The sequence below is a fragment of the Carassius auratus genome, chromosome 25 (genome assembly GCF_003368295.1).
Source record: "Carassius auratus strain Wakin chromosome 25, ASM336829v1, whole genome shotgun sequence".
NCBI lineage: Eukaryota > Metazoa > Chordata > Actinopteri > Cypriniformes > Cyprinidae > Carassius > Carassius auratus.
In genome coordinates this window covers 1,077,555-1,102,404 of record NC_039267.1, presented here as the reverse complement: position 1 = coordinate 1,102,404, position 24,850 = coordinate 1,077,555, and the positions used below count along the sequence as shown (strand labels likewise).

At 36.9% G+C, this 24,850-nt stretch overlaps 2 protein-coding genes across 7 annotated transcripts; one reads left to right on the top strand and one right to left on the bottom strand.

Moving 5' to 3' along the window:
• The first annotated feature begins 306 nt into the window (after positions 1–306).
• On the top strand, positions 307–11,087 carry rab3il1 (RAB3A interacting protein (rabin3)-like 1). 6 transcript variants are annotated; one of them, XM_026201963.1, is made up of 12 exons: positions 308–493; positions 1,372–1,595; positions 4,152–4,362; positions 4,811–4,906; positions 5,801–5,878; positions 5,955–6,179; positions 8,023–8,151; positions 8,227–8,333; positions 8,915–8,938; positions 9,298–9,397; positions 9,487–9,553; positions 10,424–11,087. In XM_026201963.1, the coding sequence occupies exons 2-12, from the start codon at positions 1,402–1,404 to the stop codon at positions 10,507–10,509; spliced, it is 1,317 nt and encodes a 438-aa protein (XP_026057748.1). In that variant the 5' UTR covers positions 308–493; positions 1,372–1,401; the 3' UTR covers positions 10,510–11,087. The 6 variants fall into 6 exon arrangements, with proteins under 6 accessions (XP_026057749.1, XP_026057748.1, XP_026057746.1 ...); XM_026201961.1 differs by having other exon boundaries at positions 1,324–1,595; XM_026201964.1 differs by lacking the exon at positions 8,915–8,938 and having other exon boundaries at positions 307–493; positions 1,324–1,595.
• A 935-nt stretch (positions 11,088–12,022) lies between these two features.
• epx (eosinophil peroxidase) lies at positions 12,023–24,818 on the bottom strand. Its single transcript, XM_026201960.1, has 19 exons — positions 24,490–24,818; positions 23,632–23,715; positions 22,965–23,015; positions 22,176–22,266; positions 21,867–21,951; positions 21,518–21,693; positions 21,308–21,440; positions 21,083–21,212; positions 19,957–20,163; positions 17,676–18,048; positions 17,305–17,465; positions 16,964–17,222; positions 15,647–15,817; positions 14,944–15,181; positions 14,666–14,871; positions 14,408–14,572; positions 13,471–13,554; positions 13,292–13,394; positions 12,023–13,176 (listed from the first exon to the last, which is right to left on the bottom strand). Exons 3-19 carry the CDS (start codon positions 22,980–22,982, stop codon positions 13,119–13,121), a joined length of 2,658 nt encoding a protein of 885 aa, XP_026057745.1. The 5' UTR covers positions 22,983–23,015; positions 23,632–23,715; positions 24,490–24,818; the 3' UTR covers positions 12,023–13,118.
• Between the last annotated feature and the right edge of the window lie 32 nt (positions 24,819–24,850).

Genomic DNA, 24,850 nt, shown 5'->3' with positions numbered 1-24,850 from the left:
TAACAAAGAGGCATTGTGGAAAACTGGGGGGGGTTTGTTAATCTGAGCAAATCTGTCAAAACTCACACATGCACAAACACACACATTCTCCATTAAAAGAGTCATGTATTAATTGCAGTTGTGTAATGTAACTATTATGTAGATGCACAGGAAATCAACATCTTTTAATCTTTCATGTAGAGTTTAGGCTCCAGTAAACACTTTCTGATCACAGAGGCCCTCAGCAGGGTGTTTATTGCACTAGTACACCCTCTAGTGGAGGAAATGCACCTCTGCATGTGGCCCCCATTTCATTAACCCATGCCTGACCTCCAGTGTTGGAACTCCGTTCAGGGTTGGAGCGTTGGTGCAAGTCATCCAGCGTAAAGACCTGCTACTGTTTAGATACTCAAAACATGCTAATAGCATCTGAGAGTGCATTTAACGAGAGTAGGGTTTGAAAGTGCTTTTGAATGAAGAGTCTGTGGAGAAAAAGCTGCATTAGGACACTGGGGTAAGCCTGATTCTTCTGTTGGGTTTTGTTTGGACTTGGAGACTTTTGTTACATCTTATTATATGGCGTATTTAAAACTGACACTTACATGTGTTCTTTTCTGTATCAAAAGCAACTAAAATATTTTTGCGAACATTTAATCATGTCATTAATGTCATTTTGTTTATTTTCATTGCGGTTTTATGTGACCCTGGACCACAAAACCAGTCTTAAGTGTGAATTTCTCGAAATTGAATTAACCAAGTAAAGCTTTCCATTGATGTATGGTTTATTAGGATCAGATGATATTCGTCCGAGATACAACTATTAGAATATCTGGAATCTGAGTGTGCAAAAAAATCAAAATACTGAGAAAATCACCTTTGAAGTTTTCCAAATGAATTCTTAGCAATGCATATTACTAATCAAAAAGTTTTGATATATTTACGGTAGAAAATTTACAAAATATCTTCATGGAACATCGATAGTTCTGTCCCCTTTCATTGTATTTTTGGCTATTGCTACAAATATACCCCAGAGACATAAGACTGGTTTTGTGATCCAGGGTCATATAAATAATTATTTTATACTTCTATGTATAAAATGGATAAATGTTATAGTTGTAGTCTGAGTATTCATCCACTTTCATATTTAAACACTTCCCAGTTTTGTCTCTTTGAGAGCATGTTAGGTAGATATTTAACTACATTCTTGCAAACATTAGGTTATGGTGCAATGCTTTAGTTACACTTTGATAAACCTAATGGAAACTTTAGCAGTGATGCATGAAGAAATAAAAACTACAATGTCTTAGTCTCTGAATGTGTATCTAATCTCTCTGTATTTATCAGGCTGGCTGTGAGAAGTGAGTGCACTCACGGCAAGTGTGTGTTTTTAAGAAGTCTTAGACTGGGAATATACTTTCTGTGATGGACGCTTTTGAGGGAATCCATCGTGTGCAGCTCTCCTCCTCTCCTCCTGCACGCTCCAGGTCTGTTCAAGGGTACGAGGTGCTGGTGGCAAGGAATTCTGGGATAGCTGTATATTCGTCACCTACATTTTTTGGCAAAGGTGATTTTACGGATCAGCATACAGCAGAGGAAGAGAGATGCCCGGTCGGGAGGTACAGTACGTCAAGATTTCACATAAACAAAACGTTTTTATAGTTTTTACATTTTACAGGTTTAAAGTTTTATATGCTTTTTATAGATTTAACTTCAACGGGTATAATGTTATGAACAGCTGCTAAATGGTGCCAGAGCAAAATAACAAAACGTATAACAACACACAATGTAACCAAACACACCAGAACTGAACGAATAATTTAACATAACATAATAACATAACATAACAAGATGGAACGAATATAACATAGCAAAACTGAACAAACTATTTAATGTAACATAACACAACATAACATAACAGGATGGAACGAACATAACATAGCAGAACTGAACAAACTATTTAACATAACATAACACAACATAACATAACAGGATGGAACGAACATAACAGCAGAACTGAACAAATAATGTAACATAACATAACATAACAGGATGGAACGAACATAACAGCAGAACTGAACAAATAATTTAACAACATAATAACATAACATAACATAACAGGATGGAACGAACATAACAGCAGAACTGAACAAATAATTTAACAACATAATAACATAACATAACATAACAGGATGGAACGAACATGGCAGAACTGAACAAATAATTTAACATAACATAATAACATAACAGGATGGAATGAACATAACATAGCAGAACTGAACAAACAATGTACATGACATAATATAATGGTACAAACATAACGTACATGAAGTGAACTAACAATTTAATGTAACATAACAACATAATATGCAATATAACAGATTGGAACATAATAGACCTGAACCAACAATATATAAAATGCAAAACAACAGAACACACATTACAAACATAAAACAACATAACACAATGTAACAAACATAACATATAAGAATTAAATGAACAATACAACATAACATAGCATACAAAACAATAGAACAAAAATTACATTTACACAAGCAACAGAACCATACAATGTAACATAAAATGACATACACAAAATCACAGAATGGAACAAACATAACACATCAGAAATAAACAAACATAATAATCATAAATAACATACAGAACAGAATAGACTGAACTATTTGTCCGAGGCGTAACACGTGATTCCTGATGCCTCCGCTCGGTCATGTGACCTTTGATTGACAGCTGGACATTTTTCCTGCTCAATCTCAGAGGAAGGTCTGCCAAAACGGTCTGACCCAAAACAAAACATCACGGACTTGTGGCTCGGATCCGGATTCCGGAGTGTTTATCCGGATTAGATCTCAGCTGTAGAGCTCACTCGGGTTCGGAAAACTTCAGCGAGATCTGTAGGTATTTTTCTTACTGGTTTCTCTGTTCATTTCGGGAAAGCGGAGCTGCAACTTTGTAACACTGTAACTTTGTCACATTATATTGTAACTTTGTCACATTATTACTGTTGACGCGAGCGGGTGTGCGGTGACCGCGGGTCGCGGGATTCCTGTAGCCGGGCGCGGTGAGGGGAAGGGCGGGGAGCGCAGACGGAAAATACCGCGACTAACTTACCGCCGAGCGCAGAGTTACATAAACCGCCCTAAAGTTCAATCAGTGCTGATTTTGATCGTGTACGAAACCATTAACTGCTTTGTCACACTATATAAAGGAGGGTGTGGCGTTATGTTTTCATGACTAGTTTATTCTTATATTGTAAAAGGAATTTGGAAATGGTCCTTGTTTGGATGTTCTTCGACTCCTATTGGCAGTGTTGGGAAGGTTACTAAGCTATGTTATTTAAAATGTAGGAAGTAGTGTTACCATTTCAATTACTTTATTAAAGTGATGTTAATGATTACATACTTTTTGATTACGTTTCTAAATTTCTAACTAAATGCTTTCAGCTATGAATCATTTTGAAACATTGAAAGCAAGGCAGAACTCAACACTGACAGACTTTCACAAACCTTCATCACTTGAATTCAGATTATAATAATAGTTTAATTTTAAAGCGCAGCTACCACAAAATCAGACTTTAGCACCTCTTTTTATTCTTTAAAATCACTGATCAGGTTAAATAGGCTACTGATTTAAGATCCTAACAAGGAATAGTTTAATAGCTAGATACTGTTTTAGTCAAAGTCAAATCTTTGCATGTATATGACTAGAGACACAGGCATCTAACAATGCCTTGAAAAAAATCTTAGAGCATGTATATAAACCCAAATAGGAATTAAAACGGTTATCAATTAAGCATGTGTCCTAAAATCCTGAAACATTGGTGTCTCATGTTTTAGAGCAGTCACTGTAATTTAATCTGTGTGTGTGTGTGTGTGTGTGTGTGTGTGTGTGTGTGAAAATATTCAAATGTAACCCCCTTTGTAACCATTAACATTTTCATAAGTGACTGTAATTTAATTACACATTTTCTCAGTAACTGCAACTGATTACATTTACATTTATTATTTAATTAAATTTGAATTACATGCAACTAGTTACTTCCCGACGCTGGCAACAGGACAGTTAGGAATCACAGTGGGATCTAATTTAGACTTTAAATGTCCAATATGCGTCCTGAACATATTCCTTTAGGATTTTTGATATGGTGAATCTTGCAGGTTAGTAGACCTGGAGCCGGATCTGAGGCCTGGACTGGGGGGTGATGGGGGGCAGCAGGAGAAGAAGAAGCCCCCGGAGGAGGAGGAGGAGGAGGAGGCAGGAGCACACAGACGAGAGACGTACAACATGTCCCGTCTGAGGAGCTCCTCTCTGGAGATCAAGGAGAAGGGAACAGAATTCCTCCGAGAGCAGCTGGATGCTGCACAGAAGGTGCCACATGTTCTGTTCTGTTCTGCACCAAGAACCATTTTGAGGTTCTTGAGACTTCCTTGTAGGTTCTTCAGATCAGTGCTTTGGTTCTTTAAAGGAATAGTTCACCCAGAAATGAAAATTTGCTGAAGATGTACTCACCCTCAGGCCATCCAAGATTAGGATGAGTTTGTTTCTTCATCAGATTTGGAGAAATGTAGCATTGCATCACTTGCTCACCAGTGGATGTGAATGGGTGCCGTCAGAATGAGAGTCCAAACACAGCTGATGAAAACATCACAATAATACACAGCACTCTAGTTCATCACTTAACATCTTGAGAAGAGAAAAGCTTTGTGTTTTTCAGCAAATTTTCAGTTTTGGGTAGACTGCTGTTTATTTAACAAGCTCTCCTATCCAAATCAGTTCTATTCAAATATGCTTGATAGACTCTCGTCTGTGTTTTCAGGAGCTGAAGTTGAAAGACGAGGAGTGTGTCAGACTGTCTCACGTCAGGAACCAGCTGGAGCAGGAATTGGAGGAATTGACTGCCAGTCTTTTTGAGGTGGGCGGGACTAATGTGACGTCATCACTGACAGCAGACAGTGAACAAAGACTATTGTGTCTCAGTGCAGAGAGACTGACACATGTGCCACGACGATTGACATTCTATTACATTTGAGCTTTATTGTTGAATTTATCCAAGGGATTGTATCTTTGGTCGTCAAACAGTGCCACTATTCTAAACTTTTTATAATCATTATGCCTCTAGTAGCTCATTTTAAATGATGTTGTGGTGACAAATTATTTTTTATTGTAAAACAAATCAACAATTTAATATGATGAAATATTGTAATAAATTATATATATTTTAAAAAATAATTAATGATATTCATCTAACTACATTTAAAAATAAATAATATTTATTTATTTATTTGTTGATTTATGGATACTCACAATTAATGTAAAAAAAAATTGTAAATCTAAAATTTAATATATCATTTCTTAAATATAAAAATATTTTATAATTTCTATAATTAATAATTAAGTTTTATTTACAATTTTAATTTTATTTTTAATTTCTAATTATATTTGTAATTTAAAAAAGTATTTGATATAGTTTTACAATTAATATTACATTTAAAAACATTTTACAATTTAATTTTGTAATGCATTTAAAAAATATATAATAATAATGAATCATATTTATTTATAGTTGTAATTTTATTTTTGTTTAATTAATAATGTTTTAAAATGTTACATGTAGTCTCAGCATTTCTGTAAAAATTGGCTGAAAATGCTGCATGCATAATAACCATAAAAAATGCTTTTCTCGATGCTAATTTGAAAAAAAATGCTAATTTTCGATGAAGTTAAGCATGTCAGACACAGGACATGTCTGTTTCCCAAAAGTATTTAATGTCACAAACCTGTGTGTGTGTTCATCTCTCGTTTCTAGGAGGCCCATAAGATGGTGCGAGAGGCCAACGTGAAACAAGCGGCAGCTGAGAAGCAGCTGAAGGAAGCCCAGGGCAAGGTGCTGTCTCACTCCTTCTGTCTCACTCTCTGCTCACTTCAGGCTCTTGAGTCTCAAAATACGTCTGTCTTCTCAGATTGACGTCCTGCAGGCGGAGGTCTCTGCTCTGAAAACCCTGGTGCTGACCTCTACACCCTCGTCCCCGAACCGCCAGCTCCATCCTCAGCTGCTGTCTCCGGGCTCCAGTCGGGCCTCGTCTCGTCCCGGGGGCCACACGCGCAACAAGAGCGCCAGCGGTGTCCTACAGCTGCCAACAGAGCCCACGCCGAAAGATGTGGCGCTAAACCGGGAGGACAAAGAGGTGCAAACACACTCCTGGAAGAGACCACGGGCTTCTGGGGACTAGTTTTAGGCTGTAGCTGCATGATGAGGGTTTGGTCTTCCTCTGTTTTCCTCCTCCTCTGCACCTCCTCATGGCTCTGTATTTCTCTGTCTGTGCAGTTCCTGTTCTCCTCTCTCTGATACTGTGTGTCTGATTCCTGGTCAGCTGCTCTGTGTGACCTGTGCCTCAACCCTGGCAGGTCTCAATGGCAACAGGGTACAAAGGGTTCCGAAATAGATCTTCATTTATTTAGTTTTCTTGCTTTGAGAAAGACAGCCTAAACTGGTTTGCTGGTCTTTGCTGGTTTAAGGTGGTTTAGCTGGTCTGATCAGTCCTAGACCAGTCTGGTCAGCGTGGTGTTGTTATCGTGAACTAAAAGCAATAAAAATAGTTTTTGTTCATTTAAACAAATCTGAAATAAAGTAAAATATTAGATGAAATTAATAACTGAAATGAAAATGAGAAATGCTGTCTTGGCAGCTAGTTTTATTGAAGTTTATCGAAGTACTAAAACTACAAATAAACTACAGCTAAATAGATTCCAATATTAAAAAACTCTGAAATCTGAAAATAAATATGAATAAATACTGTAAAATAATGAAATATTAATAAATGTTAATAAATAAATGATGTTAATAAAAATATTTGAACATATACAAATATATGAACATACAAATTATATATATATATATATATATATATATATATATATATATATATATATATAGCTAGTTCAAAACATTAATAAATACTAAAACAATTATATATTATATATTTATAATAATAAATTATATTATTTTTTGGAGATAATACAATACATATTAAAATAATGTTGTTAATGAAATATATTAATAAATATCAAAATAATGAAAATATAAAAATGAAAACCCCAACCCAAAAATTATAAATACTAAAAAAAAGAATCAAATAGTTCTAGATATGTAAAATTTTAATACATTAATTTAATGAAAATGTATATTTAATATAATAATTACTTATATTTACATATTTAATTATTATTAATATATATTAATACATAATAATATTGAAAAAGTTTTACAAATAATAAAAACAATTACTAAAAATATATTAATAATGTATATTAACAACTACTAAAAATAAATAAAAAGTGTAAAAATAAGGGCTAATTAAAAACATGAATAAATATAAATATATAAATACTACTAAAATAACACCAGTGTGGTGCCCAGGTTACACCAGTAAACCACTTTGGCTAGTTTTATCTTTTTTTCCGCTGGGAAACAAAAGAAAATAGCAATCACCACATTTAAGAAAAGGAAATGACTTATGAAAGTAACATTAATTAATTGAATGGTTAAAGGGATAGTACACCCAAAAATCAAAACTACCCCATAATTTATTCCCCCTCAAGCCATCCTAGGCGTATATGACTTTCTTCTTTCATACAAATCCAATCAGTTATATTTGAGTTATATTAAAAATGTTCTGGCTCACCCAAGCTTTATAATGGCAGTGAATGGGTGTTATTTTTCAACAGTCCAAAAGAAGTCCAATAAAGTACATCCATCCATAATAAAATGTGCCTCAAATGTCTCCGGAGGGTGAATCAAGGCCTCCTGGAGTAAATTGATGCATGTGAGGCACTTTTTATTATGGATGGATGCACTTTATTGGACTTCTTTTTGACTGTTGAAAAATAACACCCATTAAAATAAAGAAGAAAGTCATATACACCTAGCATGGCTTGAGGGTGGTTAAATTATGGTGTAATTTTCATTTTTGGTTGATCTATCCCTTTATTCAGGATAAACTAAACTCTCTCTCTCTCTCTTTTATCTAGTTGGACTCTGTGTTGTTCGCAGAGTTCCTCTCGTGGAAGGAGGCGCCCAGTCTGGATCGCTCCTCAGCGTTCATCAGCAGGGTGTACAGAGAAGATATCGGGCCATGTCTCTCATTCACCTGCTCTGAGGTGTGTGTGCACACGTCTTCCTCGGATCCTCTGTTTCCTCTCTCTCTCTGACGTTCTCTTGTGTTTTTCCTCCAGTTGTCTCAGTCGGTCCAGTGCGCAGTGGAGAATAACTCTCTCACCATCGAGCCCATCGCCATGTCGTCTCTGCACACGGTCAAAGCCCTCGAAAGGGGAGGACCCAAGTAAGTCATGGATGGATGAATCCATTTAAACAAAACACATCATTCACCCTCTTTCACGCTTTTGGCCAATCAGACGAATTCAAGGAATTGTGAAAAATCATGCATGCATCAGAATCAATTTGTTCTCTTTTCACTCAGAAAAATGCTGATTTACATCTTCCAATAATGTGCACTAAATATCTTTTATTCATATAATGACAAATCCAATTAAAAATGCATGCTGAACAATAAAAAAAAAAAAGGTGAAAGCAAATAATGAAGTTATGTGAGCATGTTTGCATTTCTTTTCAAATTTGACAGAATGCAAATTATGATGCACTTTGCATTTTTAGAAAGCTATATAAATTATATAATTACATTTAATTTAATACCATTATAGCAGCCAGTGCTTCACCTGGCTTCTGCTTTTGATAAGTCCAGATCAAAGTTAAGCGTCTTTGATTCGGCGTGTGGGACCCTCTTTAATTCTGCCTGCATTGGGGGAAACAAATACACATGAATCCGAGCGATTGCACTTTGATCTGGGAAGTCTCACTTCAATCCCTCTTTAATCACTGTTTGATCTGGGGTTGTTTTCACAGCGGTTGCCGGACACCCATAGAAACGTAAGTCAGTGCAAGAACCAGATGTGCATGAAATCCTGTTTACACTAACACATCCGTTTCTGTTCTGTCCGGAGAATTATTATTTTATTATTATTTTTTTTTTTTTTACACCTAATTCAATTATTTTTTGCGAAAACCCCTTGTCTTGCAATGTGCATCTCACTTTGTATAATTGACATAATATTTATTTTATATTATATATTTAATTGATATTTTTGTGTCTTCAGGTTTCAGTGTTAGAATCGTTTATGTTGAAAGTAACAGGTTTTCTGTGGGCTTGTATCTCATTGGCTGTTAAGAGTGTCTAGTCATTTGATTGACAGCTCTATTGACCAGTGTTCTCTTTTCTCTCTTCACAGTAAATGTGCGCTGAGCGGCATGTCCCGCCCCTGCCGACATCGCATCAAACTGGGAGATAAAGAGAATTACTACTATATATCTCCGTCTAGCAGGGCACGAGTATGTGTCTATACTCACTCATTCTTCATAATCAGTTCTCAGGTGTTTATTCCAGGACGGGGTTAATAAACAGCGTTCTCTCCTCACAGATCACCGCCGTGTGTAATTTCTTCACTTACATCAGGTACATCCAGCAGGGCCTCGTCAGACAGGACGGTGAGTTATCAACTGTTTACTAGTCTCCTAGAATTCAGTTTATGAATGACTGTTTAGGATTAGTTTAGTTTAGATTTAAAAAATATCTTGGATTCAAAGAAATAATGAAAAAGATCTTAACCCAACTAACTTATTAATACAATTATATTTGATATATATTAAAATTCCATATAAAATTGCAAGTGAAAAGAAAAATATATTTATTACTTTAAATATTACATATTTATATTAAGTTATGTATATTTGTATATTTTATGTGTATTTTATTCACAACTAATTTAAATATATAATAATAAGAATAAAAATTATTTATTTTTATATTTATATTACATATATATATATATATATATATATATATATATATATATATATATAAAAATTTTATAAGTATTTTTAGTACTAGTATATGTGACCCTGGAGCACATATCCAGTCAGAAGTAGAATGAGTATATTTGTAGCAATAGCCAACAATATTGCATATTTTTATTTTATGCCAAAAATCATTAGGATATTAAGTTAAGATCATATTCCATGAAGATATTTTGTATGTTTCCTACCATAAATATATCAAAACATAATTTTTGATAAGTAATATGCATTGCTAAGAATTTCATTTGGACAAATTTAAAGATGATTTTCTCATTACTCATTAGATTTAAATTTTTTTGCCCACTCACATTTCAGATTTTCAAATAGTTGTGTCTCTGACAAATATTGTCTGATCATAAACCATTCATCAAGGGAAATGTATTCAGCTTTCGGATGATGTATATATCTTATGACCCTTATGATGATTGGTTTTGTGGTCCAGGGTCTCACACACACACTATATATATATATTTAGTAATTGTAATTTTCCTGCGGTTGCAGTCCAGCAGATGTTTTGGGAAGTGATGCGTCTGCGGAGAGAGATGAGTGTGGCCAAGCTGGGATACTTTCTGACGGAGGAGAGCTAGAGAGCCAGCACACTGCACACTGCACACAGCACACTCATCTCAACTTTCACTCAAACACCTCCATGCTGCTGTTTTCCAGCTCCATATTCCTGCATGTATTCAGGGAAGCACTACAGACCCATTCCCAGAGCACTAGCACTCAGAGTCTACGGATAACACTTTCACTCTCCACAGGTCTGTGATGTTCTGGCTTTGGGAAAGACTGAATGCAGTAAAAGTGTCGCATTGTTAACACTGAGCTAAATGTTTACAGTCATCCTCAACAACAGGACGTTTTTCCCCATTTATCGGCAAAAAGTCTCTGATATGTGGAGACTTAAAAAAAAAAAATTCTCTCACACTTCTGACTTTTTTTTCCTCATCATTGTGAGTTTACATCTCGCAGTTCAGAATTCTGAATTTACATCTCGCGATTCCAGGGGTTCCAATTTACATCTCACAATTCTGAATTTCTCTCAGAATTCTATTTTTCTGTTTTTGAAAAATAGGTAACCGACTCTTTATCTCGCACTTCTCATTTCTGTTTTGCAGTTTTCACAGTTATATCCCACAGTTCTGACTGTTAAGTGTTTGTCCCCCCCAAAAAAGATTTTTTCTTGCCATTTGCAAAAGAGTTCCTGCATTAAACCCATAGCTTGAACCCTCTGATGTTTAAATATCAACAGACATTGTTTTGTTTTTCTTTCTAGAAAGATAGTCAAATAATTGGCTTGTATTTGAAGAAGTCTTCTGTTGTTTTCGCCCTAGTCGGAACATAAAAAGGATGATATTCCAGCATCCTGTATGTTCTTCAAATCTGTTAACAACAGCTCATCACCGGTTTGACGAAGACTGAATGCTAATGCTAGTTGGAAACTCATAATTCTAGTCATTCCAGCAATAGAATCCATTCTGCTAGAGCTTCATCTGCAGGACTGCACCATCATGTGCAATGCATATACACCATATACGGTGATTTCTGTGCACATTAACGGTTTACAGCTTTGAATGGACAATCCTCCAGAGATCTTCTCTATGCAAGTGTCTGTTACTGATGCTCGTGCATGCAGCAGCACTTATGTTATGAATGCTTAACATTGTACACAAGTTATGGTACTTGTACCATGATGCATCACACTCCATACACTAGATTATAACTGTTGCATGAGTGATTGACAATCGCTGTCTTACGGCACAAAAACAGTGTTTACAGTGTAGAACTCGCTTGTGGTGGACTGTCATATTTAATTTGATATGTGTGAAAACATGCTTTCAGTAGGTTGGGTTTTCTCTCTTGTTTCGTTTTTTTTAACTGGAAATGTTTGGGAAATATGTTTTGTCAGCCTTGTTTTCATTCGTGACACATTAAAGATGGCGTCTACCCTCAGGTCTGTTGCCTCATGTTCAAATGACCTTTAAACTCCATTAAAAGCATCTTCAGAATATAAACGTGTGACTCAGTTCTGTCTTGTGGATAATGAATGCGTTTTCCAAAGATAACTATATAGCTTCATGTAAGAACCGTGTGCTTTATTCAAAATAGTTTGTGTATGAACGTACAAACACATACTCATGGTATATATTTATGGTTTTATGAGAAAATCCTGTAAAAACACTCATTTGCCATTTCTGGATCGTTCCAGTAGTGCATTTATGATGCTTAAAATCATAGTTTTTAAACATTATGTCAATGTCTAAGCTTATTTAAATGTATAATACATATATGCATGATGTCACAGCACAATCTTAGATTCTATTGGCTGAGGTTAAGTTCATCATATGTAGGAACGAACACACGGCACATAATTTACATCAGCAAAAACAGAAGTTAGCACAAAAGTAACTAATTAGATGTCTATGAACAAATATTAATATTCTGCTACAAAGATTGACACTACCGTTCAAAATTTGGAGGTCGGTAGGATTTTGTTGTTTTTGAGAGAAGTCTCTTCTGCTCAGCAAGGTTGCATTTATTTGATGACAAATGCAGTTGAAAACAGTACTACTGTTAAATATTATTTTGAATGTAGTTTAAAATGTAATTTATTCCTGTGATACGCAGCTGTATTTTCAGCATCTTTACTCCAGTCACATGATCTTCAGAAAACAGTCAAAAATACTGATTTACTGCTCAAGAAACATTTATGAATGTTGAAAACGGTTGTGATGCTTCATATTTTATGTGGGAACATTATTGTTTCAGGATTCTTTGATGAACAAAAAGTTCAAAAGAACAGCATTTATTTAAAATAGAAGTATTTTGTAACATCATACATTTCTTTACTGTCACTTTTGATCAATTTAAGCTGTACTTTCTGAAGAAAAGTATTAATTTCTTTAAAAAAAATATAAAAAGATCTCACTGACCTATTAACAACAGAAAACTGAGAAGTATGCATTAAAGCAAGTGTGTCTGTACATCAGCTGATGTGACGTCACATGAGGGAGGGCCCAGACAAAGGGCGAGAACACTGGGAGCAATCTTTAAAATGCTTCCATTCATGTTCACACAGGTTTCATTCAAACAGTGTTTCAGGTTGTGAAATCAGACTGTGGTTATGAAACTGGAATATTGAACATGTGAACACAGAGCAAATGATTTTCCAAACCAGTTTCACCTTGACTCCATTTCAGCTTCTTCTCTTACAGCATTCTGCGCTCGCCGGCTCGGCTTTCCGAAGGATAAATCTGCGAGAAATAACAAAGTATATGTTTTATACATTGCACTCAACAGCTAAACAGATAAACAACAGATAAACAGCTAAACAACAGCTTGAAGTGGATATTTTTGTTTTTAACACACCTTTGGTAGCAGCCGAGGAAGAGCACTATCAAAGCCACGCCCCCTAGGACTGACATCACTGACGCAACAATGGAGGCGGCGGAAAGGGGCGGAGCTGCAGGTTCTGCATATGCAACAAACAATAGCTGATTTATGTGATTGATATGCCATGGATTGAGGAAACGGCAGAGTCTGCTCACCGGTGCAGGTGTGACCTCCAGGTGTGTTCAAGCACTGCAGGTGTGGAGGACAGACGGACGGATGAGCAGAACATTCATCAATATCTGAAATGACCAAAAAATAAAAAATATTTTTTAAAACATTTTGTGTCAAATGGATGTCAATTTCTAAATTATATTACATTTTTATTTAATTTAATAGTTAATTATTATTTTATCATTAATATTTACCATTTAATTTGATATTTAATAAATTGTTTATATGTCATTTTAATATAATTCAATTTAATTTAAAGGGTGTCCATTAATGTCCAAAAGAAATGAGTGGAACATTCAATAATTCTTAAAATAACCAATAAAAGCATACTTACACTTTTTTTATTTATTTAATATCAACTGTTTAACATTTTATTATTAACATTTACTAGTAAATTTAATACTTTTTTATATTTAATGTAATATTTGTTATTTAATATTTAGTTTAATAATGTAAATAAATGTCCAAATGTTCAATGTTTTAATAAATTGGGTGCCAGGTGGATCAGTCAAGTTTAATATTTAATAGTGCTGTCAAACAATTAATCGTATCCAAAATAAAAGTTTTTGTTTAAAATATGATACGTACAGTATGTGTATATTTATTATGAATATGTTAATAAAAGCACATACAGCATTTATTATGAAAATATTTGTGTGTGCATACATTTACATATACATTCTTATATTTTATATTATATATAATTATATTTAGTATATAAACATTGTTTTAATAAATTTGGTGTCAGATGGATCAGTCAATTTCCAAATTTACTTTGACATTTAATTAGTTATGAATTTTTTTTATATTAACTGTGTAATACTGTATAATTAAAATGCACTATTTTATTTTACATTAACTATGTAATATTTCATACAACATTTACTGTAGCATTAAGTTAAATGTTTAACTGAACTGAACCTTGGCAGGTGGGCGGTTGTGGGGTCCACAGCTGGGTTTTGGGGTCACAGCTGATTTGTGTGGCTCCCTGAAGCAGGTATCCAGCAGGACACTGATAAATCACAGCAGATTCACACAGAACAGAGAAACCCAGACTCAAGCGCGGGACCGCGCCACAGACCGGGTCTGAAAACGAGACCCAAATATTGGCAGAATATGAATAACACACATCCAAATAAAAGGATCATCTGATTGTTTTCAGTTTTCGGTCGCTAATACCGGTGTCAGGTTCTCTCCATGCTGAGAGGTTCATGTGGCCGATGTGTGCACAGGGCAGAAGCTCGTCTGGGTGGAGTGTGTGCGCGAAAGGGTCAAAGGGCACCAACTGGATGTGTGTGTTGTCACAAATGATGCGGGACAGAGATGTGGTGCGCAGCGCGTCTCTCTGAGCGGAGCTGAACACACCTTCATTCTGCCACCAGAGCCTAAATACATTTCATATCACACCCAACTGACAACTCAATATAGACCCTACAGGAAGTGGAATATCACATTACCTGTCACCGTCTCGGAGCGCTTCGAACTGTTTGGCGATCAGGCAGGCAAGCAGCGGCCCCACACGGCCCCCGGGCAGAGCCGGCTCTGAAATGGCCCCGACCCACACGTCTATGTTCTTAGCTGTTCCATAGAGATGCAGCAGCTTCCTGGCCAGAACTCCATTACCCAGAATGCCTGCTAAATCAGACTCATTCACAGGAGCTGAGAGACCGCAGAGCTCTCGCCACGCACTGTAACCTGCAGAGAGAGAGAAAGAAATGCATATAATGCATATAATAAAACATATTTAATCCAATAAATATACAACTAAATCTTGCGAGTAGTGCTATTTGTAGTGTTTTAAGTCACATACTGACAAAATACAAGCCAATTTTATCCTATATATCCTATAATTTGCCTGAAAAATACTCAGTGCAAGCATGTGAATACAGGTGCTTCTAGCTGAGAAAACTTGATTTCTGTCGCACAAACAAATTTAAATAATAGAAAAGCCATATTATGCTTAGTAGAGTGTTGCATCATTATGTTACCAGTATATCAGAATCAAATGCAACCATTAGTCGAGTCTCTTGTGCACTTCAGCAATTCAAATCCCTCACTTATGAGATTTAATTTCAGTTAGGATGCTCCCTCAGAAGCCAGTTGCCTATGTAGGCGAAGCAGCTCACTATGCTCAACTAATGACAGCCTGCTGACTGGCACCTTGTAGGCCGTGATCTCGTCCCCTCTGCAGGTTTAACGCCGCCAGGTCGAGTGGCAGCCCTCCCTGAGCCTGGAAGAGCCTCTCGGTCAATTCCTCCACCATCATCTGATCTGCTGTCTGCAGTTTAGCTGGGGACAACAGCAAACCACGCAGCACAGGATCAATGCCACCTGCACACAAGAACATTCGTCATGCTGTTGAGTACAAAATACCTTCTTTTATGCTCCACAAATGAAAGGTTTGAAACAACATGAGGGTGAGTAAATGATGACATGTTAATGTTTTTATTTTTATTATCATTATTATTTTTAATGAAATAAAAATAAAGAAACTTAATCTGCCAGTAGGTGGCGGTAAATGTCTTTATGAATCATTCATTCATCTGATTCATTCACACAGCTGATTCATTTATAAATGGGTCTTTGAATCATTGATTCACACGATTTGTTCTAAAAGCGGATTAATTTAGAAATGAAACACCGCTGTGTTGCTCGAAGACATGCCTTAATTCTCCTGCAAAATTGAGCAAAAACACATAATTTGTGTTTAAAATATAACAATATCAACTATTTACTGAACTGTTGAAAATCACATTTGTTAGCCTGGAGCACAAAACCAGTCTTAAGTCGCTGGGATATATTTTTAGCAATAGCCAAAAAAACATTATATGGATCAAAATTATTATTTTTTTAATGCCAAAAATCATTAGAATATAAAGTAAAGATCATGTACCATGAAGATATTTTGTAAATTTCCTACCGTAAATATATCAAAACTTAATTTTGATTATTGGTATGCATTGCTAAGAATTCATTTGGACATCTTTAAATGTGATTTTCTCAGTATTTTGAATTTTTGCACCCTCAAATTCCAGATTTTCAAATAGTTGTATCTCGGCCAAATATTGTCAGATCCTTATAAAGATGATGTATAAATCTCAATTTGAAAAACTGACACTTAATATAATTTGTGATATTTGGGACAAAATCAGCACTTGTGTGGTATTGCTCTACGTGCTTGTGTGTTGCTACATTTTAAATATGGTAATTTTTTTCTTACAAAACGCATCGATTCACTAGAGGAGGTCTTTGTTCACCCCCTTTGTTTATTATGGATGGATGCGCTTTATTGCACTTCTTTTGGACTGATGCACTGCAACACCCACTGACTGCCATTAAACAGCTTGAAAGACCATTTTTAATAGAGCTTAGACTGGATTCGTCTGAAAGAAAAAAGTCATATACACCTAAGATGCTTTAAATATTTGGGTGAACTGTCCCTTTAACTGTGTGTGTGTGTGTGTGTGTGAAACAAACCTTCTTGCACGACTCTCCAGGATGCAAACAAAGAGTGGTGTAACGGCAGAGCCGGGTGCTCAGGGCTCAACCGGTAATCAGGTCCGAGGCGGTTCACAACCGGATGCACGGTTACGTGTGCAAACCGAAAGGCAGCGGTGGAGAAAATATTTGAGATGCTGGGGTCAGCCGTGGGGTCGTAACCTTTGTATAGGGGCATGAGGGCCAGGTAAGCACTGTGTCCCAGGACTCGGGGCAAGTAGTGATCCCATGTCAAGATCTTCCAAACAAGATTCAGCAAGTCAGAGACATGCATAAGTGAAGTAACCTTTTATTATGTTTTTCAGGTTTTATCTTCTCACCTGGTGGACAGCGCCCAGTATTTTTCTGGCCTCCTGGTACAGCGTGTCCGGACTCCAGTGTGGGTTGAGCTTGTGAAGCTCCTCAGCCAATCGGTTGTGTTCTCTCAGAAAGAGCGTGTGCAAAGCGATCATACCCAAGTGCTCATTGGCCCGAGAGTCACCTGAGACACACACACAAAAACAGCTCATCAACTGGCCAGTTTAAATCAGAAAGAATCAAAGTGAAGACCTATCTGGGACATCTTTAATAAAATGACCGAAATAGGGACTTATTTTCCTTTTTAATAGGGTGTTTTAGCTTTAATAGCTTTAAAGTCAACATGAAAAAAATCATTATAAATAATCAGAATAATCAGAAAAATGCCTACAACCTGCTTGGAAACAGAAAGATCTGTTCCCCATGGATATGTTGAGTCTTTGCTGTGTCTCTGAGAGTGGGACGGGGTCGATCCGCTCTCGTGGGCCGCAGGGGTCAAGGTTCATCTGCGTGCGGGTCAGGAAGGGCATGAAGCCGAGCCCTTGGTCTGAGTGGAGGTGGTTGACGGCGAGCAGGCCGAGAGGGGACGAGAGGTTTCTGAGGGCCTCGCTGAGCCCATCCGAGCTCCCGTACACCATGCTGGCGTCCACGAATGCCGTGATAGCGTTCAGCTGCTCCCGGTGACCGAGTGGAACCGTACAGCTGGGAGCAGAGCGGAAAAACGGCATGCAGCTCTGAGTCCCCGTGCGAGGATCGGAGAGAGGGATCTGAATGTGAAGAAGAAGGAACAGATGTTCAGAGTGTGTATGAACCAGCATCTGTTTTCGGTAGGGCTGCCTTTTCTGGTCGACTAGTAGTCATTCATTCTAAGCGTTAGTCAACTAATCACAAATTTATTAAAGGGATAGTTCATCCAAAAAAGAAAAAAATCTGTCAGTAATTATGCACCTTCACATCATTCCAAACCTGTAAGACCTTCGTTCACCTCCAGCTTGGGCTTGGGCGCTCTGTACGAGGGCAATCCGGGTCGACCAACGAGCGATGCCAACATAACAACTGCCTCAAAACGATGGCTGATTGCTGGCCCTGAAAACAGTCCTGCAAGCCTTCAAGGGGAACACGTCCTGGTGCACTCGGACAGCATGACTTTGGTAACCTATATCATCCACCAAGGAGGCCTCGGGTCACGTACCCTTTACAGGATGACTCAAAACGGCACAGAGAGAACTCCTCTCACTACGAGCGGATCATTTGTTGGGCAGACTGAAGCAGGGACAGACAGGAAGCAGATATTTTGTCAAGGGACAAAGTAGCTACAGGGGAATGAATGCTATATCCCCAGACAGTTCAGATGATCTGGTCAGTTTTTTGGCAGGGCAAGAGTTCGACCTCTTCGCCTCCCAACCTAGATTTCAAGACAGCGGGATGTTCAGGGCCACAATTGGCCCAACACCCGTCTATATGCTTTCCTCTCAAACCCCAGCTACCCCAGTTTATTAGGCGAATTAGGGACACAATGTGGTTTCTTCTCCTTGTGGCCCCTCTCTAGAGGAACCAAGTCTGGTTTCGGGAGATGATCCAGCTGCTATCTGCAGCACCTTTATCAATACCACTGAGGAGAGAATACCACCTTCTCTCACAGGCACAGGGCAAGATTTGACTTTTTTTTTAAGCTACTTTTAACAAGCAGTGTGTTTTATCCTTTGGTGAATTGCTGTTGTGATCTTTGATTTTTGTTTTGTGTTGTAATGTTAACTTGTATATACTGTGTTATTTATTGCTGCTTTCTTGGCCTGGTCACTGTTGAAAAAGAGATTTTAATTTCAATGAGGTTTTAACCTGGTTAAATAAAGAAATGAACTGTAAAGCTTCATGTCTGGCCACTCGAAGGGAGTGTAGCCAAATCCCAGCGAGAGTCAATAGTTGTTCACTGAAGCTAAGCGGGGTTGGGCCTGGTCATTTCCTGGATGGGAGACCTCCTGGAAAAACTAGGTTGCTGTTGGAACAGATGTAAGTGAGTCCAGTAGGGGTGCTCAACCTGTGGTCTGTGTGGGTCCTAATGCCCCAGTATAGTGATGGGGACACTATACCGTAAAAAAACCCCCACTGTCTTTCAGATAAGGTCCTGACTCTGTGTGGTTATTAAAAATCCCATGGCAATTCTCGTAAAGAGTAAGGATGTTTCCCCGGTGTCCTGGCCAAATTCCCTCCACTGGTTGTCGATCATGGCCTTCTGATCATCTCCATCCACTCGACTGACTCTATGACTCTCTCTCCTCTCCACCTGTAACTGGTGTGTGCTGAGCGCACTGGCGCCGCTGTACTCATCCAGGTGGATGCTGCACACTGGTGGTGGTTGAGGAAAGACCCCTCATATGATTGTAAAGCGCTTTGGGTGCACAGCAATACACTGTATAGCGCTATATACGTGCCTCATTCAAGTTATCAGAGACCGAGATTGCAGAAAGTGCGTCATGTTTGCTTTCTTTATTTTACAAAAGCACAATGTTGTTATGTTATATTGAGAGCACACAAATAAATGTAGAGTCTTTACAGATTAAAAAAAAGTATTACTCTTATCTGTATGTGAGTATTTTAAGAGCAAGTGAGCGCTCCGGCACAATAGTTAGTCGACTATTAGGGGGCAGTCCTTGTTATCAGGGTGTAATACGCACCTGTATTGGAAAACACGGTGTGTCTCTGCTGCAGGTTCGTGTGCAGTCCGCTCCGGTCTTAAAGGTCGCTGTGCTGGGGCTCTGAGGGGTCAAAGTCAGGTCATGATCGATCCACTGACCCCACTCCACCAGCAGATGAGACAGAGACATGTCCAGAGAGATGTTCTCGTTATGAGTGTACAGAACCTCCTGCGACACGCTGCGGACCTGCACAGAGACAATAAGATCTGATTGAATCTGGAAGACTTATTTGGTCTTATTTTATCTTCAGTTTGTTTTTTGTTTTTATTGGCATTGATGGTTCTATGAATAACCTTTAACATGGAATCTTTCCATTTCACAATAGGTTCTTTATAGTAAAAGAAGGTTCTGTAGAATATTAAATTATAAGAAAGTGACAAAAAAGTGAAAAAGAACAAAAAAAGTATAAAAAGTGTTCCTGTAGCTCAATTGGTAGAGCATTGCTTTATCAAGCGCAAGATTGGGGGTTTGATTCCCTGGGAACACAGGTTGGTAAATATTTATAGCCTGAATGTACTGTAAGTCGCTTTGGATAAAAGCGTCTGCTAAATGCATACATTTTATTATTTAATTTAATTTAATAAAAAGTGAATTTTTATGCAACAAACTAAGAGGGGTGTTAAAAATCAATCATATCTATGATACATAGTGATGCTGTGGATGTGGATAATTTTGCATCGATGCAGTAATAAGCCATAATAGTTTATCGTTTATAATTTAATTAAATTAAAAGACTAAAATTTTGTTTATTGTTGCACTACGATTAATTTATAATTTAATATTATTTTATTACACATTTTTGATAATAATGAATTATTTTAGTAATTGTGTTTATATTTGAACCATTTTAATAATAATAATAATAATAATGTAATTTGTAATGTTGTTTTATTTATTTATTTATTTAACCAATTTGGCACCATTTCCCATTGTATAGATTATGTATTATTATGCAAAATATCTCATTATATGTAAACACTTTAACATTATAAATGTTAATGTATTTTTCAGGCTAATAAAGCACACTTAATTTCAAATTTTAAGAAGAAAATCAATAACATTTACATAAAAGCCAGAACAACAACTGTGATGACATCACTCTTACAGGTGGTAGTGTGTGGTTGTGGTAGGTGTGTTTTGGGTTCCAGCCCCTGGGGGCTCCTCGAGGGTCCTCGTACTCCGGCGAAAGCCAGCGGGTGTAAGCAGTGTTTGCCGCCCCCCATTGAGGGTTTTCTCTGCACAGTGAAAAACAGCATTGATAAGAGAAAATACGATGCTTTCTGAGAACAGAAACTGAATGAACAATGATATATGTTGATATCGAGTGCACCTGTTGTTGCAGTGTCCTGTGATGGTACGGTAACGTTTGGACAGACAGTCAGATTTACACACGGGGCTCAGTGTCTCTGAGGAACAGCCTGTAACCTGCAGTATGGTCTCCATGTCTTCTGCACTTAAAAGCTCTGAAACGCACACATCAGAAGTTGATACGACTTCAAAATCATGTACTTGTAAATGACCCAAATGTGTGTGTGTGTACCAGTGGGGTCGGGTTTGTCCATGGAGTTCGTGTAAACCATCTCTCTAATCAGCTCTACAGTATTATCCAGAAACTCAGCAGATCGGACATGGCTTCTGGTTTTAGGGCCGGTTTGTTTAAACAAGGCCAGCAGGTCACTGGGTCGCACAGAACCCTCTGATACAGACGTCTTCACCCTGATAGAAAGCAGACAGAAAGCATAATATAGAAAATAAATAATTTTATACCCATGTAATCTAATTGTATGACAACTCGTGACTCATTTGGGTCTATTTTGACTCAGTTTCTTTTATTGATTTGATTGGTGGATACTTAAATCAAATGAGCTTTGACTTTGAGTAAGTGTCACCTGTCATTGGTGTGAGCGTACGCGGCGTCTGTCAGCTCTCTGGCTCTGCGTAAAGCTTCCTGGATGAAACTAGATCCCAAATACACTAAAAAACACAGCTAAATATTCAACTCAAAAACTGGCATTCAGTTTTAATATCAGAGTTGACAAAAATGCAATAATGGAATTCAAATGTTTTATACTGTGACCTTTATATACAGCATGTAACTGACAGTTGTAGAAAGCAAGAATCTACAAATTTCTAAAGTTCTTTTTTTTTTTTTAGAACCATAACAATTCTAACTGGATCTATAGAGTATACTTTGGTACCTGTTGCATTCTGGGAAGGAAAATGAGATGTGGCTGACAGCGGCAGACACAATATCAGAAGTATAGATATAATCAAGCATGAGGAAGATTCCTGCGATGAGAATAATATACATGTATTAGCCTGCTGATACTTAATAAACCAAACATGTTAAAATAAGAATATGAATATATAAATGTATAAAATATATACTGTATTTATATATACATAATAAACATACACAGTACACTATATGTAATATAATGCAAACAAAAACGATTTTTTTTTTTAAAGGATTAATCTTCTGAAAGCACTTATTTTAATGAATGTCTGACAAAAGTTGAGACACAACCTTGAAACCTTATGAAACACGAATGTCCTTGAAAAACAACCTTTCTTTGATACAAGATATTATTAAGTGTTGCATATAATAAAACAAGCTCTTTTTCATAATTAAAAAACATTTTTATCCATTTTATTGCGTAAGTATTGAACCTTTCTCTGTGGACACAGGTTTTGATGTAGTGAGAAGACAATAAGTGACAATAAGATTTGATAAAATAATGATTAAATTAAACTGAAGGGGATAATTGTGTTCAACGTTACATTCTATTATTAATCCCACATAACATTTACATTCGAAAACATTTTTATTTTTGAACCTAATAGCAGTTACAATTGCTGGACATGTTTTATCCCATGTCTCAAGAATCAGTGCTATACCAAAATACCAAAAAAGCTACTATATATTACAATATTACTATAAATATTTATATCAAAAATAATATTTGTGTAATTTTTGATGCACCTACCAAGCATGTCGTATCCATCTGCACGGTCTTCTATACTCACTCTTGTTCTTGCTTCAGATGTGCACATTAATGTACAAAAATATTGTAGATAAATAACAATGAATACAGAAAATAAATATGTTCAGTTAAGTGTTTAAATATGGAAGTACTAATACATCAGCAACTATTACATTGTGTGACTGTACAATTCTGTGTAATTATGCGTGTGAGAAGGAGTTTTATATGCTGGCTTTGGTCTGCAGGTATGTGCAGAATTCTGTTATCTGTGTGACTGGTGACAACAATTCAACATCAAACGATCCCCAACACACACAGAGTGACTGTCTCGCCCTAATGAGCTCTCCATCCAAACACATCACGCTCTATCTAACGGGGTTATCGACACAATCACTCCTCGTGGAAGTCACAGAGAGCCACTGATAGAGCTTGGGGTCATCCTTGAAATTCTGTGGGAGTTTTAGGATCTTATTATGGTCTAAGTTAAGTAAAAACACAGGTTTTCTCAACAAAACTCAAAGAAAATGATTTGAACTAATTGAACTAATGCTGTAGGATGACACATACTGAACCTAGGAACAGATCATCTAAAATGAATATTTGCTGAAAATGTATGCACTCACAGGATATCAAAGATGTAAATGAGTTTCTTATTTATTTATTTACTTACCTTTATTTTACCAGGGAAGGAAATCACATTGAGATCTCTTTTACAAGTGCGCCCTGGCCAAGAAGGCAGCACATAGAAGATACACTTTAACAGACAACAAGCAAAAAATGTCAATTTGTTGCACAAAAATATTAAAAATACCAAAAACAAAATCACCATTTAAACCAATCACAAGCATGATGATAAATTTGATTTAGATAAGACTTTAATTCAATAAGAGTTCTCTTTCTTCATCAGTTTTTGCGAAATGTAGCATTACATCACTTGCTCACCAATGGATGTGAATGGGTGCCGTCAGAACGAGAGTCCAAGCAGCTGATTAAAACATCACAATAACATTAAACCATTGCTTCTGGCTAAAATAGAAGTCCATATTATATTAACACTTCCTTCAGTGAAAAAGTTCATCTCATGTTGTCCTCTCACAACAAAATGCACCCATATATTAATTAAGGGCTGTTTCGGCTTATAAACAGTTCTTGATCAGTCCATATTTTATGTATTATGGATGTGTAGTTTAGCTGGAACAATGGTCAAAAATTAAAATGACAAACATGCAGTTTTTCATTTCTCAAGACATTATTTGATGGAGTGGTGTGGATTACTGTGATGTTTTTATCAGCTGTGTGGACTCTCATTCTGACGGCACCCATTCACTGTAGAGGATCCACTGGTGAACAAGACATACAATGCTAAATTTTTTTCAAATAATTTCTGATAAAGAACTCATTTCAAGTGCTCATTTCAAGGGTGAATACATTTTAAGGTAATTTTCATTTTTAGGTGAACTGCTTCTTTAACATTTAGTGTTGGGGGTTTGTTGTCAGTGCTTCCCGTAATCCATCTTTTTCTGCCCACCTGTGGATGACACTTCTGCTGGCACAGGGACGATCTGATAGAAGACACACCTGGAAAAGAGGTCAGTGGAGCAACAGAGAAAAACAGACCGTTCCTTATAAGAGAAATTGGAAAGTGAGGAGAACTTCGGGGATTCCAGGTCGATGACTTTAAAAGGCTGTTGTTCTCGGCAGGTTTGATGCAGCACACGTCTGACGAAACCAGAAGAAGAAACCAGTGTCAAGCTGGCACAAGATGTAGATGTGTTTGTGTAGCACAGCACATCCATTTACAATCCAAATCTAGTGTCAGTGTGAAAATAATGAGCTTAATAAAATCCTCACAGGTCGATTGTTAGGACTCTCTTCATGCATTCAAATAA